Source organism: Setaria italica, chromosome IV, assembly GCF_000263155.2.
Source record: "Setaria italica strain Yugu1 chromosome IV, Setaria_italica_v2.0, whole genome shotgun sequence".
Classification (NCBI taxonomy): domain Eukaryota; kingdom Viridiplantae; phylum Streptophyta; class Magnoliopsida; order Poales; family Poaceae; genus Setaria; species Setaria italica.
This window is the reverse complement of record NC_028453.1, coordinates 5,579,079-5,596,571: the sequence shown is the minus strand read 5'-3', so window position 1 is coordinate 5,596,571 and position 17,493 is coordinate 5,579,079. Positions and strand designations below refer to the sequence as shown.

Genomic DNA, 17,493 nt, shown 5'->3' with positions numbered 1-17,493 from the left:
CGAGGGTGGGTAAGGACGGCCCAGGGAGAACCCCGTGGAAGGCGTCGGTGTGCCCGCCCGGTGTGCCCCCACCGGCGCCCCCCCACCACGTCCCCCACCACGGCGACGGCGGCCGCCACGGCCCCCCCCCACCCCCGCTCGGCCCAGGAGGGGGGGGACCAAGAAGGGACGACGGTGGCGAAGCGGAGGGTCGTGGCGGTGGAGTCACAGCAAGCGCGGTCGAGGAAGACGCGGACCCCGGCGCAGGAAGGGACCCGGGCTGGATGCCCTGAGTAAGCTCCTCCATGACAAGATCATCCCGGACCTGGAGGAAGGTGGGGAAAGGTCGCTGCCGGGTGATCCAGGTGCGGAGGTGGGCGTAGCGGTCGCTGAGGCCGCGAAGAACGTTGAGAACCAAGATCCGGTCCTCCACGGCCCAGCCAAGGTCCCCGAGGGAGTCCGCCATGGTCTTCATCTTCCGGCAGAACTCACCAACGGAGAGGTCGCCCTGGACGAAGGTGCGGAAGCTCGCATCGAGACGAAGGGCCCGGGCTTCGGCGTTGCCCAGGAACTGACCCTCGAGCGCCAGCCAGGCCCGGCGGGCGGTGGTGTCGGGGGTGCCGCGGACGAGATCGTGGAGGTCGAGGGAGATGGTCCCCAGGATCCACGACAGGACGATGCTGTCGAGGCGAACCCACGCAGCTGTCCGGGCCGCAGGGAAGGTGTCGGTGAGGACGTGGTCGTCGAGGGCGTAACGGCGGAGAATGAGCAGGACCATGTCCCGCCAGCGGGCGTAGGAGGGCGACTCAGGGTCGAGGACGACGGGGACCAAGCTCTTGATGTTCTGGACACCCCCGGCCTGGTAGTGGAGCTGTGCGACAAGTGGATCGGCCGGATCGGTCCAGGCCACCACAGGCGGACGGGGAGCACCGGAGCCGGAGGAGGTGGCCGTGCTGTCGTGGGACATCGTGAGGAGCTGCTCCGCCTCGGCGATCTGACGGGCCAAGATGTCGGCCGCATCCCGCTCCCGCTCCCAGGCCAGGGCTGCCGCGCGCAGGCGCGCCTGTCCCTCGGCAGCGGCAGCCCGGGCAGCGACGAGGGCTGTCGCGAGGTTCCCATCCGGAGGTGGTAGAGGAGGCGGGGCGGGGAAAGGTAGGCGAGCAGCCCCTCCCCCCACAGGAGCAGCTGCCACCCCTGTAAAAACAGGGGCAGCAGTCCCCCCCACCCCCGGTTGAAAACCAGGGGCAGGAGGCGTCGGGTAGAGGGTACTATAAGGTAATAGATAGATTATGGGCTAACCCTAGAGGGTAGCTATGTAGATGTCTTACATGGGCCTATTGGGCCCTAATACACATAGTACACCAACAAAGGTAAATACAAACCAGGCTTGAATTTAGAAATTTAGATAGTTGTAGTCCGCTTTATAAATCCATGGGCTAGTTTATATATGCATTCTTAAAGATTTGTACATTCCCTAGTAACAAGATTAGAACGTCACCACTGAGTTATGGTCTTGCACCACATAAACACCATTTCATGTAAGCTCATTAACAAAAATAACAAGTGACTTAGATATCAAGTAATATAATGCTGACCATTATCATCACTGCCACCATCTTCATCCTCCCCCCATGCTGCTTCATCACCTTCATCACCAACATTCTCATGATCAGCATTTCCTTCTGTTTTGTTAGCCCGTTTGTCAATAACTCGGTAGACCTCACCACCTAATAAAAAATTGCCATCTGATTAGAATCGATGTGGTGGCATGTTACATTAAATATAAGAATTGACAAAGTGGCATGTTAACATAAATAACGATCCAGCCAGGCAGGAAACTCTAGCAATATTATGAAAAAATTGTAATGGCACATAAGACACCTCCACGAGGTCTTCGTGAAGTTGATTTAGCTAGCTCAATGTGCAAACGGTCACCAGTCTCTGGATCAAAAATTGTTCCCTGAAATGGATCGAAATATTAGATCGTTGACAATTGTAATCAACCCTGAATAAATACAGGTACAAGCTACAAAATAAAAACTTATTAATTTGTACTCTGATTTCTAGCAACTACTGCATATGTTAAACTTGCGCTTTACATACTATAAGTAAAAGTTTACATGTTGGTTAGGTTTGACAAGCATATATTCTTTTAAGTAGCATTTCTGCAACTCCAAGTAGCTTTATAGCTCTGTGTAACCAGAGCAATGTTTTCCCATAGAATTTGCATTGACTCACTACATTACAGGTAAATGCTCAAGAAATATTTGGATACGACTATGGACATATTTCAGTATTCCATGTCTACCCGTGTTAAGTCAGGCACATTGTACAAGCTAACTGACTACAGACACCGTTACACAAGACGTTGATTTAAGTAGTGAGAGACAAGGAGATTGAATTGAAGGTGCTAGCAATCACATAACACTAAGACAACGTAATTCATTAGTAGGCTTAAGTGGCGCATATGATAAAACAGCAGTAGTTTCCAAGTTCCTGTGACCGTGGACTGCAATTTTCCATTATTTGCATCTGGCAGGATGAATGGTAAGGCTACCTAGTCCTATAGAGTCAGTAGCATGAGCTAGAGTCCACAAAATGTCCAATAATGCCTCACTTCTTAAGTTCTTTTGCTAATTGCTAATGATTTAGCTTCATACACTTCAATCTTCAAATTTCTAATCAGTTTGGATCACATGTCAGTTTCACATGATGCAGAACAATGAAGAAGGAACTAGGTAAGATGGTTAGGCTGAATTCATAGAGTATTCAGTTATTTATCAACACCAGCATTACCGGGCATTGCTAAGAAACTTGATTAATTTTCTCCCTTGTCCTTACATCACTAAGAAGGTTGAAGGCAACCGACTTCATGGTTGCTAGTTATTGAACAGATACAGCAAAATCTGAGCTCGGTAGTGTAACTCACATTTAACGAAGTCATTGCCGACAGGGCCGCCTCATGAGTGAAGAACGTCACAAAGGCAACCGCCTGCAGCATAAGAACTAGAAATTCAGTAAAAAGCATCATTGCATCGACATTCAACACACACATCCATCCAGAGGAACTATCACTGAAGCAATATATCTTCTCCATTACTATATCAATCCAGATTGTGCCCTAAACTACAGTAAAATCTTAGATGAGCTCAAAGGCTCAAGGAGGGGGCACCCCGCACCCGGATGGAGGGTTTAGCCTGGCGTCGCGGCGGAGAACGGGGCAGGGGGAACCGAGGTTCGAGCGAGAGGCTGAGGGGGACGGACCTGGTTGCCGCGGCCGGTATACTCGAGGAGGCAGTGGTCGAAGCCGGGGCGGTGGGAGAAGAGGTTGTGGATCTCGCGGGGCTTCACGTCGTCGGGGAGGCCGGCGACGAAGAGCGTGAGGACGCCGTGCCGCTGCGGGTCCGGGCGCGGCGCGTACACGTAGTAGGGGTCCACCGCCGGCGCGCCCGGCGGGAGGCGGTGGGAGAGGCTCATTCTCGGCGCGCCGCGGAGGAGGACGCCGGCTCGGCAGTAGGCACGGCACTCGCGGCGGGCTTGCGCGCGTCCCTCCCTCCCTCCCGGGCTCCCGGCTGCTTGCGATTCACTGCGGCGCGACTGCGACTGCTGCTGCAGCGTCGAGAAGGGCCCGATGAGCCTGTCGATTTACGATTTGGCACTCGGCGCCTGATTTTGGAAGGCGAAATTCAGGAACCAAATGCAGCTACGGCCCACGGAATAGTAGCAATTTTTTCTTCACTTTGACACTTTGCTCAATGGTCGGTCCTAGGTCTCAAAATAAGGGGCTGTTTGGATACGAGGTGCTAAACTTTATACAGTGTCACATCGGATGTTCGGATGCTAATTAGGAGGACTAAACATGAGCTAATTATAAAACTAATTGCAGAACCTTGTGCTAATTTCGCGAGACGAATCTATTAAGCCTAATTAATCCATCATTAGCAAATGGTTACTGTAGCACCACATTGTCAAATCATGGACTAATTAGGCTTAATAGATTCGTCTCGCGAATTATACTCCATCTGTGCAATTAGTTTTGTAATTAGCTTATGTTTACTACTCCTAATTAGCATCCAAACATCCGATGTGACAGGTGTTAAACTTTAACAGGTGTTTCCCAAACACCCCCTAAAGCTTCAGTGCTACTTTGCATGCAAAAAAATCGTTTTCACTTGCACTGAATTTTGCCGGTGGCTTGAGTCCATGGCAAGCGGAAGCACAGGTGGCCTGTTCGATTCTTTCTGAAGTCAGGGAGCCAGGGACGGATTGGCATGGGCGCATGGCACGACACAGGTGTTCTGTTCCTATGACAGAGGTTCCCAAAGAACACCTGATCCTTACAATGACAGGTACTCTATGCAAGAACAAAAGCTCCTTTGCATAGAGCTATTATTTGCAGCAACATTTTTCTGTACGCAAAACTCAAAGTTACATCACATCACGGAGAAGATTACAGATGAGCAACACACTATTCAAGTAATCGATGATACACACCGGTAGATCTTAGAATTCCATCTGAGCAAATCTGTGTAATTTAGAGAAAGGAAAAACTACAGGGTACATGATGGGGTTTAGACCATAGGTTTCCAAGTTTCACCGACCCAGAAGCGCAACACGGTCCTTCTGGATCAACTGTGCCAGGTTGAGATCAAACAGCTCACACCGAATCGGCATCTCCATTTCATAGAACGGGTTCTTCAAAACAAAGTCTGTGTACAACTCGTAGATCACTTTCAGTAGCATTTCCATATTTGGAGCGCCAGTTTCGCATACAACGAAAAATTTTGTACCTGAATCAAGTGGAGAAATCAGAGCAGAGCAGATACAGCAGAGGTGCTAAATGTGACAAAAAAACGAGCCAAAGAATCAAAAACATACGAGTGCAGTTGGGTCTGATAACATCAAAAGGTACATCCAAGAGTCTAAAGACACCATAGGTCATAGGAGAACAGGTGGATCATGGTATCTGTGAATCAGGCATTCAGGCCAATTTGGGCAACTTACTACTAGCTCATTATATAGATCACATCTCAAACAACTAGATAACAGCATAACTTAACCCTAAAGATGGTCTGCCCTTTTTTTTTGAACGAACCGCACAAGACAGTTATCTTAGCTGCACAATGACCCAAATGAAATTATACATGGTTCCAGAAAAAATTGTTTGGCAAACGAAGTAACAAACTGATAACAAGTTTAAAAATCTTCATTTTCAGCCATGAATTCACACCCTCATTACTCCCAGAGAAAAATATCTGACATGCTATGAAATCTTCCCATCCTAGAGTTTAACAAATGCAGCTACCTAGTGCCATAATTCTGCAGGGGCAAAGTAATATTAATGTAGGTATTCCTACACATGAAAAGGCTACATAGCAGATGGTCTGGCACACAACCATGTGCTTTGGTGCTATATGCAATATCATGAGATGAGCCAGTTGGCATGAACAAGAAAAAGGTAAATTTATGAAAGTTAAGGGACCTACGGCATACTTAAGTCAGAGCTTGTAAACCTTGAATTGATGCAAGTGTACCCAAAGTGCCCCAAATATACTTTAGTTCAGAACTATAAGATGTGGGCCAGATCTATCAACTATCAAGCAGCTTGCATACCTGTGAGAGATTGGAAGCAATGGAGATCGAAGTTATGGGCTTGTAGGAGGTCAATGCCAGTACAACCAGGGGTAGGGGAGAGTTGCTGGGAGATAGCATGCATCGAGTGCCAGAGACTAGCCAATCTTAGACTGTCATTGGTGTCCATCCTCCCTGCTGAAACATAGTCCTGAAGAGATGTGCAGATTCTTCAGGTGACAGCTCTAGGTCTAGAAAGAGAAGGGGAGCCCAGGAATATACCTTGTAGTATATAAGGCCACCGGATTTGTTAATGATGAAAAGGCTGTAGATAGCTGCTAATGCCATAGTCGCAAAAGAAGGTGGAGTAGAGATAAAGGTAAATTTCCTGTATCAGCTGCAGAGAAACATACCATGCCCCATGAAATCATTGATAGATGTAACAGTAACAGGCAACTAGTAAAGAACTCATACTTCTAAATAGATGTTTAAAGATTGCACCAACTTCCTAAATGGACTTTTTTCAATTAAGATCTCTTTGTCATTTCAATTCAATATAATACGAACATCATGCACTCAAAATGTTAATTCGGTACCGCTGCCTTTTATTCAAATTGTGTAATGTCTTTTTTTTAAGCAGTAATGTCTTCTGTTAATATACAGTGAAAATGCATATCTGATCCGAAAGTTCATGTCCAATGATTCATCTGGTCATGAACCAGTAAATTGTCTTTACTTATTTATGAAGAGACTCTATCTGTCTAAGCAACATCTCACTGAATACATTGCATTGTGATACTCAAAAAGATAAAAACATAAGCACGCATTATTATCTTCTCCTGTAAGACTTAATTCATCTAAGATCTAAAAAAACTATATTCCCACCTATTTGTAATTTAGGATATAGGATTATGTAAGTGTGTAGGCTCGGTGCAAGTTGCAAGGTACAGCGGAGAGGTATGGATATAGGTTTCCCATTTCGTTTTGCAAGAGGACTGCACATCGGTCGTCTTATCAAAGGGGACGGATTCAGCAGAAACATCAATCCCGAGAGCCCGAGCAAAATACAATCCAGAGTTAAGGTTTCCTCCGAACGAAACATCCCAATATCACAAACCAGTAAACATGGCATGAACCTCATGGAGCGCGCTAGTATTACTCACCAGCTAAAAAGGAGATCGCGACCCACGTCCGGTTGGATCTCCACTCCGCTTCGCTCCTGTCGATCGAGGGGGTGCGGCGCCGCGGGAGCGGCCGTTGTAGGACCAAGGAGCGGCGAGCTGGAGGATCAGGCTGCGGGGGCGCGGGCGGGAGTGGCTGCGGGAGGGGGCCGCCGGCGGGGGCGCGCGGCGCTCGGCTGCGTTGAGATGGGCGGAGGTTGTGTCAAGTGTGCGCGCCTGCAACGGAGTAGACAGTACAGACCGATCGTAAGGAGGACCCTGGGCTTGTTAATGGGCTCAGTGGGAGGGAAGATGTTGCAAGCAAATATTCGGCCCACGCACAAGTTGAGTTATTATTTTGAAAACAGATGTATTAATAGGCATCATGGAGAAATATATTGTTACATGAGCCTACTCAATCGAGTTCAGCCAGAGAAATGTAACGTTGTGGATAATATGATCCATCTATATGTATGAAAGCACGCATGTTTATCATGGACTTCTTTTTTAACATAAAAATGTATTATAGATGAATCACACGTTGTAAAATGATCGAGCCATTGATTTAAAATACCCCTTAAGCAATATTTACTTTATTGTAGCATAGGTGAAACCCAATAACAAGTTTTATTTTATTATATTACTTATAAGTTTTAAGGGTGCCGCATCATCTAGAGTGATTTTTGAGCTGTGAATGAAACAATCCATCTGATGCAATATATCTCTTTTTTGTTGTTTCACATGTTGCCCCTTCGCCGTTGCAAGACATATGATTGAATGGTGGTGAGATGGAACACAATGTACGCTATACTTCTCTATGTGATTTCATTTGTTGGGGACTATCAGCCCGTTCGCTTCAGCTTATTCAGTCGGCTTATCAGCCACCAAACAATATTTTCTTCTCACAACAAATCAGCCGTTTCAGCTTTTCAGCCGGCTTATAAGCTGAAGCGAACAGGCCCATGTCCAAATGTGGAGTCGTATTTTATCGGGTTCAAGAGTAGCACATCATCTAGAAATAATTTAAATTGATGAATTATACGCTTGCTCTCCAATGCATAGAATCTAAGGTGTGACGCTGAATTAGAATGCAGTCGATAATTTTTTTTGTTTTTGTCATCACAGTGCCGGTGTTAATTTCCAAATTTTGAGTTTGATTCGGATGGTCTCGTATCATCAACACGAGAGTGAAACCAAATCAGTGGACCTGTTCGCTTCAGCTTATTCAGTCGGCTTATCAGCTACCAAACAGTATTTTCCTCTTATAATAAATCAACCGTTTCAGCTTTTCGGTGGGCTTATAAGCTGAAAGGCTCCGTACGTGGCTCCCGCGGACACGCACACCTGACATGTCACAGCGTCAAGCAGTCAACCTTGTGTGATTGCGTCTCGTCTCACTGATCTGGCAGTGGCAGGGGGCCAGGGGTCAGCCAGGGCCCAGGGCGTCAGGTCGTCGTCGCGCTTTCAGCTCGTTCCACCCGAGACACCAACCCGTGGCGCACTCGGCCCACCTCCCGAGTCCGGCGTCTCCCTTTCCCCTTCTTCCCGCGCCGGCACCCGCGCGGCCCTCCATTTTCCTCCAAAACCCGGGCCAAAACCCCCTTGGGAACCCGTCCGCCTTCCATGCCCGCCCCGTCCGCCGCGATGCTCCGCTCGCCCTCCTCCCTCCGCTCCCTGCTCCGCCACTCCGGCCGCCTCCTCCGGCCCCCGAACCCTCCTCGTCTCCCACGCCCCCTGACTCCCCGCCTCCCCAGCTACCCGCTCTCCGCACGCCCCCGCTTCCTCTCCTCCTCCTCCTCCACCTCGCCCGCCCCCGGCGGCGCCGGGTGGGCCACCTACGACCCGCTCACCGACACTCTCAGCGCCTCCGCGGCGCTCCCTCCGCCCTCCGCCTCCGACTCCGAGCCCCCCCCAGAGTCCGAGTGGGGCCTCTTCGACCCCGTCGCGGGCCGCATCGTCATGCAGGGCTCCCCTCCTGCTTCCTCGTCCACCACCGCGGTTCCGGCGGCGGCGGCGGCGGAGGGGGAGGAGGAGGGGGAAGGTGCGGGAGAGAGCGAGGGCGAGGAAAAGGGGAAGGTATGGGCGAGCGCGCGTGTCGCGAAGGCGCAGACCAAGTGGTCGTCGGTGGCGGCGGCGCGGAAGTCCCCGGGTAAGGGCGGCAAGGAGAGGGTCTCGTACGCGTGCAGCAACTGCGGGGAGGCCTATTCGCAGTGGTGGGGCACTTGCCGCTATTGCAACGCGACGGGGACCGTGGACAAGTACGTCCCGGGGCCTGATGGCGATGCGTCCGCGGGGGGGTCGCAGTCACAACACGTCGGTCGGTCGTGGATTCCTCAGAAGAGCAAGGAGATGGTGCCGCAGAGCCTTCAGGAGGTGAACAAGGGGGTCAATCAGGCGTCGTGGCGCATACCCCTGTAACATTTCTTACCCAGCTCAGTATCTCGTTACTATGAGAAATTTTGAAGTCTCATCTTCAGTGACTTCTTATCACCATGGGGAAAAGTAATTGTATAGATAAATGAAGTTACGGTGTTGAAATTTTTTATTGTTGTATGTGTACGTGGTAGTCAGCTTCAGATATATCCGTGCAATTCGAGTGCTAGGCAACTCTCTGAGGATTATGTTCTTTCATTATTAGCTGATGACATTTATGGTTGTCTTGCTTGTAGGTCAGGGAGCTTTGGAATGGAGATCTCTCGAGTGCTTGGTGGTGGCATTGTTCCTGGTAAACCATCTCTTATGTTTTATGGCATTGGTTGAAAGGAACCTTGTATCTGCCAGGCACAGATCAGGGTTCTATCTGTATAAATTTTCAGTTGTGCTAAATCCTTTTAAACTGCTTATTATAGGAATCATGTGCCAGTAAATATGATGCTGCTTGATTGCCATTTATTTATAATTTTATGTTATTTCTCCTATATTTGAGATGGTCCTGAATCAAGCTTACAGTACAACATAGCGAATCTATAGCAAACTATATGCTAGTAAGTAACATGCTTAAAATTACATATGAGATGTAGGCTGTTGAGCTGCTTGCAATAGTGGTTTGAGTTAACCTAGGACTCATAGCTGCACCTCATAGTATTACAATTCTTCTGCCCTACATGCCGCGCTTGTTCTGCATTGTGCTTCCTGCACATTTCTTCTGTACGTGTTATTTGGTGAACTACCTATCACAGGAGAGTCCCAACACCAAAAGAAGCATTCATTGTTACAGTCATTATTTTTCAGAAAAGTAAATATGAATGTGACAACTGCCAAGTCACATAAACATTAGTTTATCCCATGACTCAATGCCTTACCTATTCCATCAAACTTTTGCAGGCTCCTTGATATTAGTCGGTGGGGATCCAGGTGTTGGCAAAAGTTCATTGATGTTACAGGTAAAATATATGCACATTTGGTTATGCACGTTTGACCTGCATTTTTTCTTGGTGCATTCAATTCAATATGATTGCTGTATTCATTTCCACCCTATACCATTTAATATATTTCTAATTAGTTTGTTACATTTTGAGTTATGCAGTTTTCTTAACCTTATTCCTTAGCTTTTGGAGTATAACAGATGTTCCTGTCTCTGAAATCTGAAAAATGTGTTTTCTGTATCCATAGCTTGCTTCTAATATATTGGAGGGTTTCAAGTCCGACGATTCTTCTCCTGTTGTATATGTGTCTGGTGAGGAGGTTAGTTATGGCTGGCATTTTACAGAATCTTATACCTTTATGGCCTTATCCAATCTCCGTAACTTACATCTTATTTAAGTTGTCTTATTCACTGAAAATTCTTGGATTATGTTTCTTTTGTCAGCCTTCATTGTTTGAGAATTTCTCATTATTGAGTTTCGTAGAATCTTAGAACACATTTTGCTATAACTTTGTAACTATGCTCCAGAGTATTGAGCAAATTGGAAACAGGGCTGATCGGATGAGTATCATGTCTAGCAAGTTGTACCTCTACTCTGGTACGGATATTGAGGTAATCTGTTCAGCCAGCACCACTTGTGCATACTCCTAAATTTATTATTGTTTTTTGGATTATAAACCCATTTTTATGTAATGTAGCATACTCTAGTTTTTATTACCTTTGGGAAAATCCTTATAATTCCATTGAATAAAGTTTGTAGGAAAACTATTTGCTCATCTCAGATCTCATTTGTCACCTATATGAGCTTTCCTCATATATACCAGATAATAAGACTACTGACACATAGGTACTTTGTTCTGGGCTCATCTATTCATCGATTTTGCCATTTTGTGATTTCACATGCATTGATAACACCCATCATCTGTAGTTATCTAAAAAACTGCTAATGTCTTATACTTATACTGTTCAAATTTGTAATTCGTATCAACAAGGCAAAATTAACAATCTGAGAACCACACATTTCAAAGATTTTCTACAAGAGTGTTTTTTTAATAAAACTAAGCAATCTGCATGTTATCTAAAAAGTATTTATTATAGATGACAATGGCCTTGACTAAAAGTAGAATAGGATCTCTTCTTACCATCTCTCCTAACTAAAACATTTCTCAGAAGAAACCTTAACAGCCCCTCTGATTTTGATATACCATATATATTCCTCAAAAATCTTGTTTGACAGGATATCTTGGACAAAATCCAACCGCTGTCTCCAAGGGCTCTAATTATCGATTCAATTCAAACAGTTTATGTCAGATCATTTGCTGGAAGTGCTGGCAATTTATCACAGGTGCTTCTGTTAGTTCACCTAATAATTTTCTATTATATTGACACCAGCCTTGCATGCCAACATGGCAACATGTCATGTCTTGCCATTAAACTAGTTGTTTATGTTAAATTTGTTTACTGTTACACTCCATCAGTTTCATTTGCTTTTGCCATGGTAATGATATATAGTGTCCTGGTACTTCTTGTATATGGTCAGGCATTGTTTTCAGTACTTTCCATTTAGGTTGAGCTTGCTATGTAATATGCATTTTTTTGTATATTATGAGCACATTTGGTGCAGTCCCGATTTTGTAGACCCCGGAGGAGGGGAACTCTCGCCCTTGGCAAGCTGGCCGGGAGTTTCTTTTTCCACACCTCTCTGTTTAGATCTATGAAACCTGGTTAGAGAAGAGAACTTCTTTATTGGTTCTTAGTTCTTGATCCTTTAGAGATGCACTCCCATGTTTATGTAGATGGGATGGCTTGACCTCTAAGAAACTTATCACTAAACAAGAGCTGTAAAATATGCAAATAACATAATTGCGTACTAGAGTAACCAGACAAGAAGCTATGCATGCAGCTAAATGACAGAGGCAACCTTGCAGTTGCAGGATAATAGCTTGAGATTGCACAGCAGATGAGCCACAGTAACCCGTGCTGTTCTTGTGCTACAATGCTCGACTCACCACTTATAATCTTGAACATGTCTCAATTCAAGCAAAAGTAATTTCATGGGTATGTATTAGTACAATAGACACTGGTAGAGGAATTGGCTTTATTTTTAAGTTTCAGTCTTATTATAGAATCTAGCAACAGTTTGCATCTTGAGCTTGAGATTGTGCCAAGTCTATGGGATGGAAGTCCACATTGTTGAACTTGAAGTAGACTATGTTATATTATATATGGTACTGAAAAATTCACATCCCTGTTGGCTGTTATCATAAATCTTTGCCTTATGTGGACAACAGGTCAAGGAATGCACCTCTGCCTTGTTACGATTTGCAAAACTGACCAATATCCCTGTTTTCTTGGTAAGCTAACCACGATTCAAGAAGTTTGCCGTTATTTGTGACATATCCTAGACAAATTCCTGCCTTCATTTTTTTATCATTAGTAGCATCTTGTCAATTCTTTTTTACTTTTCAGATTGGACATGTTACAAAAAGCGGTGATATCGCTGGTCCTCGCCTCTTAGAGCACATAGTGGATGTTGTTCTGTATATGGAGGTTGGTGGATTACTCTTCCAAATATTGGGGGACAATGCTAAGTGTTTTTAAAGCTCAAAATATGATTATTTCTTGAACATTTGAGTGCTTTTTATGTGTTGTCATTTATATCATAGAAGGCAGAATGATCCAGTTCATACAACTAGATCACCTTCAGATGATAAACATGTGAAATGCTAAAGCAATAAAGCCTAAAATTGTTCTCCTTATTTCAGGTTTATGTTTATTTTCATCATTTCGCATATTATAGATGTTAAACATGATAAAATATTCCTCCTCTTTTTTTAGGGAGAGAGGTGCTCATCCCATCGATTGTTGCGGTCGGTTAAGAATCGTTTCGGTTCAACAGATGAGGTATGCTCCCATGTCTGTCTATCAACTATCAACTTTGCTCCACAAGTCCATAAAAAGATCAATACTGCCATACGGGACTAACATGCAAAATGGGTTCAACATGGTTATGTTAAACATCAACACTGTTGCCTGATTCTTGTGTGGATAGTTGGTTGCAGTAGTCTTTTTGATTTGACAAACCCTAGAAGATACAGTTCAGGCATTCATCTAGTATAATTTACTTGTGAATTGTGATGATGCTAATGTATTTGAACTAAGGCTAGACCATCATATTGCACAGATTAATAGAGATTTTTGGAGTAAACTGTAATCGTTGTCATAGCTTATTTTTCATCTTCTATTATTTTAAACGTTCAGAAATTCAAACATTTCTTTGCCCTTGTGCTTGTAACAAAGTTCCAAACTTATGTACCAAACAAGCTTCTAATGCAGGGCTATGGTACACATGGCTTAATGAGGTGCCCGACAACCTTGTGAATTGCTCAGATCATGATTGATTTGTATCCTATTCATGGATAATGCAATATGATTCCTAGTTTCACGAAAGAAAAGAGAACCCAATAATCATTAATTTTCCCCCTTCTGATCTGACTTCTGTGTTGCCCTAGCCCTCCCTCTCCATTTACCCTATTTTTTTCCTTTTCATGGTTGTTCCATCAATCCATCCTTTGCCTCCCCGTCATGTGCTGGCATGCCCATCTAGAGCTCTGCCACTCCCCTTTCCAGGTTGGGTGCTGCCTTCTTCACTCTTGCTCATGGTCATCATTGTCCTCCTAAAATAAGACTCATCCTAGTGCATCTAGAAGGTGATTGCTTGTTACAGGAGTGTGATCCTCTGTCAGGAGAGCATAGTGCTGTACTGCTGTGTAACTCCATAATTTGGACTGTCCGATCAGAATCCCTGCTACAGTTTCTCTTGTGAATAGTTGCTTGTAAACCTGCCATTTGAGATGTCTACCTTTTCTCTTTATATGTCATGGTCATTTTTCTGTTCATAAGTCACCAAACTGTTCTTTCTGGAAGATATTGAAGAACATGTATTCACTTGTTCTGTTTCCTCTTATTGTTCCAGCTTGGTGTATTTGAGATGGCCGAATTTGGTTTGCAAGCTGTGCTGAATCCTAGCCAGATGTTCTTAACTGAGCATGACTCTGATTCTGAAATTCTGGCCGGGCTTGCTGTAGCTGTTATTTTAGATGGATCTAGGACCTTTGCTATCGAAGTTCAGGTACTTCAGTCTTTATAGTATGGTCAATGGGTCTTACTTAAGTGGCTAAATTATTTTCCTTCCAATACTTATTGTATCTTTGTTCTCATATTGTCATATACTCATATACTTCTGTGAGCTGCAATTTTTTTTCTATTTGCAGGCATTGTGTGTTTCTGGTTCTCTTCACTCTGGACAAGTAGTTGGCATACCATCAAGAAGGGCTGATGTCATAATCTCTGTAAGTGTCAAGTTTAACACATCCAGCCAATAAAGCACTGCACCCGTGATAAAATGTCATTTTCATGTTAATTTCTGAGGGTAAATCTATGGATAAGATCCAGCAGGATGGACTTGTAAAATGAGATCCCGTGAAATGAATATTGTTGCTAGTTTATCTTAGCTTGATAACACCGTTATTTTGGCGTTAGAGCTTCATAAATAGTGCCCAGACCTGACTTCTTTTATTCAGCTCTAGATTGTTCTTTTACAGCCGAATTCACATTAGTTTGATCAGGCTTGCTTTATAACCCTTTGCAAACATAGCACCTTAAGCTGAGTTACTATTAGATGTCATGCCATCTCAACATCATATCTGTAGCTTATTATGAATATGGGCACTCTGATAAGTTTATCCTATGTATATTAGCCCTCTTGCAGACTTAGTTTTGCATGTTTTCTTGCTTCTCTGCTGGAATAAGAGGAAAATGAGGTTGTAGTTTCCAGATGACAGGAATATATGTGTGGGATGAGATGTTTCGGGAGTATGTGTTCTTTGACATTATAACCATTGACACACAAACACACATGCCTTCACATGCCCGTGTGCTAGCACATGTGTCGATTTGCATCAACCAGGGATACGTTCATGACCTCAAGGAGCACAGGTGCACACTTTCCATAGAGATGTGCTCACACTGAGTAAAGTTGTACAACCAAGATTGGATCCCTAGTTGGCGGAGTCGTACATCCACAACCACAACTCAACTGATTGGCCAATACATTTTTTCCTAAATTTTATGAAATGATAATCTCATTTCTTGTTTGTAGGTTCTTATGAAGCAAGCAGGCCTAAAACTTCAGGATAATGTAAGTTCATAGAGATTCTTATTTAATTATTACTATGTCAGACAATATCTGTTTCTTTACAATATGTTGGTGTTAATTCTGAGATACAATCAGTTGGCTGTCATACAATATAGGCTTATTGTTTGCATCGATGCGATCTGATGACCTAGTTTTCATCAAGACATCAACATATCATCTGCTCTAATTCTGATTGTATTAAGGGATTTGTGATATGATAATGGCATAACTGTGACCATGTTCACTAAATCTAGTAATTTGCCAATTTTTAGATTTGAGGACATTACAGCAATGCGCTAGTGACTACGTAGTACGTACTTTCTATGTTTGTTTCCATATTCTTCTGGTGCTATATTTCTGGTCATGCTGCAGGCTATTTTTTTGAATGTCGTGAGTGGCTTCGAGTTGGCTGAGACCGCAGGAGATCTGGCCATAGCAGCTTCAATTTGCAGCAGGTAGTAAGTTTACTGCTTTATTATTTGAGTCATTAGCAATACAAGATTTCGTTATAGTTAGTATTGGTGCCTAAGGCACTCAACTATTTCGCAGCCTATTGTTCTTACGATATGTTCTACAGTCATTTGCAATTCTGGGGTGTAGTTAGACAGGATAAACTTTGTGCAACTAAGCAGATTGGTGAGGCACAAAGTAATGGTTCTATGATTTCTTTTGAGTGGGACACCTGTTTTGGTCTATCTTTTCCACTGTTTGTCCATTTTAAGGAAGCCTCTTTTCTTCTTGTCTTCAGTTTCTTGGAGTTTCCTATCCCAAATGATGTTGCATTTATTGGAGAGATCGGCCTTGGCGGTGAACTTAGATCTGTAAGCTTTCTTCTCCTTCATGTCCGCTTCATCCGTAATCTGAGTTAACACTTGACAGGAAAGAGATAACATGTGTTAGTGAAAAGAATAGCAGAGATTAATGTTTGAACTAAAAAAAAGAATCGCCTATTTTATTCTTCCAAGCTTTCTCAAATGTCTACTGTGCTGTTAAGATTTACTGTCTAAACAAGTAATCAGTGACCACAAACTATATCCCAGCCAATATACTGTCACTCGTGTATATTCTTTTTTTTTAAAAAAAACAACTCGTGTATATTCTGGCCCCAAAAAACTTAGCTACAAACAGAGTGAAAAATTGGAACTCATTCCCAAATTTTAGCATTATGTAGAATTTGTTTCTGTTGAAAAATTAGAAACACAGCCCAATGGAGGTAATTAATGATGAGATGGAATTTCAACCTGTTTGCTAATCCTGCTACCCGATATGTACACCATGTATGCATTTTTTTTCATATGTAAATTACGCCCTTCAAAATAAATATGACCTAGTCAGATAATTGTTACTTTGAAATGGTTTCAATGAAGTGTGAAATGGAATTCGCAAAAAAGTACAAAGCAAAATTTTGAGTACTATGCGGGAAGCAGGCTGAACGCCTGAATTCATCCTGATTTCGCCAGTTGTTTTAACTGTAACCAGTTGTAGTAACTTTTCTTTATATTTCCCTTTTAAAAGGTGCCAAGAATGGACAAGCGGGTGATGGCTATTGCAAAGCTGGGATACAAGAAGTGTGTTGTTCCCAAGACCTCTGAGAAGTTGCTCAAACCGCTTAAGCTTGATATTGAGATCTTGCCCTGCAGCAACCTGAAGCAGTTCATAAACGCCATATTTAGGCCCCAAGATTGATGTTGGTGTACAAGATGCCTGCTTTACCAAAGCTGACCGTAGGTGTTTAGGGTTAGATATTAGAGTATTGTAGATCAAGGACATGGCAAGTTGGATTGGATTGGTGTAGCATAGTGCAAGTTGGACAGTGGATGGGTCAGTGTTGGGCTTCCAGCCGATTTATATGTATTCTCCATTTTGCTAGTAAGCCTAAGACGGCCACGAATTTGGTTGTCATTATTCTTTTTGTGTAAATTTGAAGTTCTATTCTGTATCTTGTCTCTAGCTAATCTATTGTCAAGCTGTTGGTTTGGTTCCACTCATCTAATGTGGTACACTCGTACAGCAAAAAGGAAAACTGCTCCTCTATGTTTTAATTCTCAAGAGGGTTCAAGGCAAACAAATTTCTCAATTTTAAATCAAATATCTGGCCATTTGGATCCCCTCAATTGTGGCATATGGAATCTTTGGAAACTAATTACATAGGGAATGCGTTTGCTAGATTCTCCACTGAATTGAAATGAGTTTAAATTTCATGGCAGCTGATCTTTGCTTGC

The 17,493-nt window shown here is 43.8% G+C and overlaps 3 protein-coding genes across 3 annotated transcripts in view; 1 reads left to right on the top strand and 2 right to left on the bottom strand.

Moving 5' to 3' along the window:
- The window catches only part of LOC101781201, a 9,653-nt gene extending 6,017 nt beyond the window's left edge, over nt 1-3,636 (bottom strand). Inside the window, exons 1-4 of the mRNA XM_004964777.3 lie at nt 3,244-3,636; nt 2,909-2,971; nt 1,861-1,939; nt 1,575-1,706 (exon numbers count right to left, since the gene is read on the bottom strand). Coding sequence (XP_004964834.1) covers nt 1,575-1,706; nt 1,861-1,939; nt 2,909-2,971; nt 3,244-3,456 — 487 coding nt within the window. The 5' untranslated portion in view covers nt 3,457-3,636. The remainder of the gene's footprint in view (nt 1-1,574; nt 1,707-1,860; nt 1,940-2,908; nt 2,972-3,243) is intronic.
- Nucleotides 3,637-4,334: 698 nt separating this feature from the next.
- On the bottom strand, nt 4,335-6,955 carry LOC101780800 (trafficking protein particle complex subunit 4). Its single transcript, XM_004964776.3, has 4 exons — nt 6,714-6,955; nt 5,833-5,947; nt 5,593-5,761; nt 4,335-4,769 (listed from the first exon to the last, which is right to left on the bottom strand). The coding sequence occupies exons 2-4, from the start codon at nt 5,896-5,898 to the stop codon at nt 4,573-4,575; spliced, it is 432 nt and encodes a 143-aa protein (XP_004964833.1). The 5' UTR covers nt 5,899-5,947; nt 6,714-6,955; the 3' UTR covers nt 4,335-4,572.
- A 1,256-nt stretch (nt 6,956-8,211) lies between these two features.
- On the top strand, nt 8,212-17,255 carry LOC101757700 (DNA repair protein RadA). The gene is made up of 15 exons (XM_004966696.2): nt 8,212-9,124; nt 9,380-9,435; nt 10,035-10,093; nt 10,323-10,394; nt 10,603-10,686; nt 11,312-11,419; nt 12,366-12,428; nt 12,544-12,624; nt 12,913-12,978; nt 14,051-14,206; nt 14,349-14,426; nt 15,236-15,274; nt 15,644-15,726; nt 16,020-16,092; nt 16,787-17,255. The coding sequence occupies exons 1-15, from the start codon at nt 8,334-8,336 to the stop codon at nt 16,955-16,957; spliced, it is 1,980 nt and encodes a 659-aa protein (XP_004966753.1). The 5' UTR covers nt 8,212-8,333; the 3' UTR covers nt 16,958-17,255.
- The last annotated feature ends 238 nt before the right edge of the window (nt 17,256-17,493 follow it).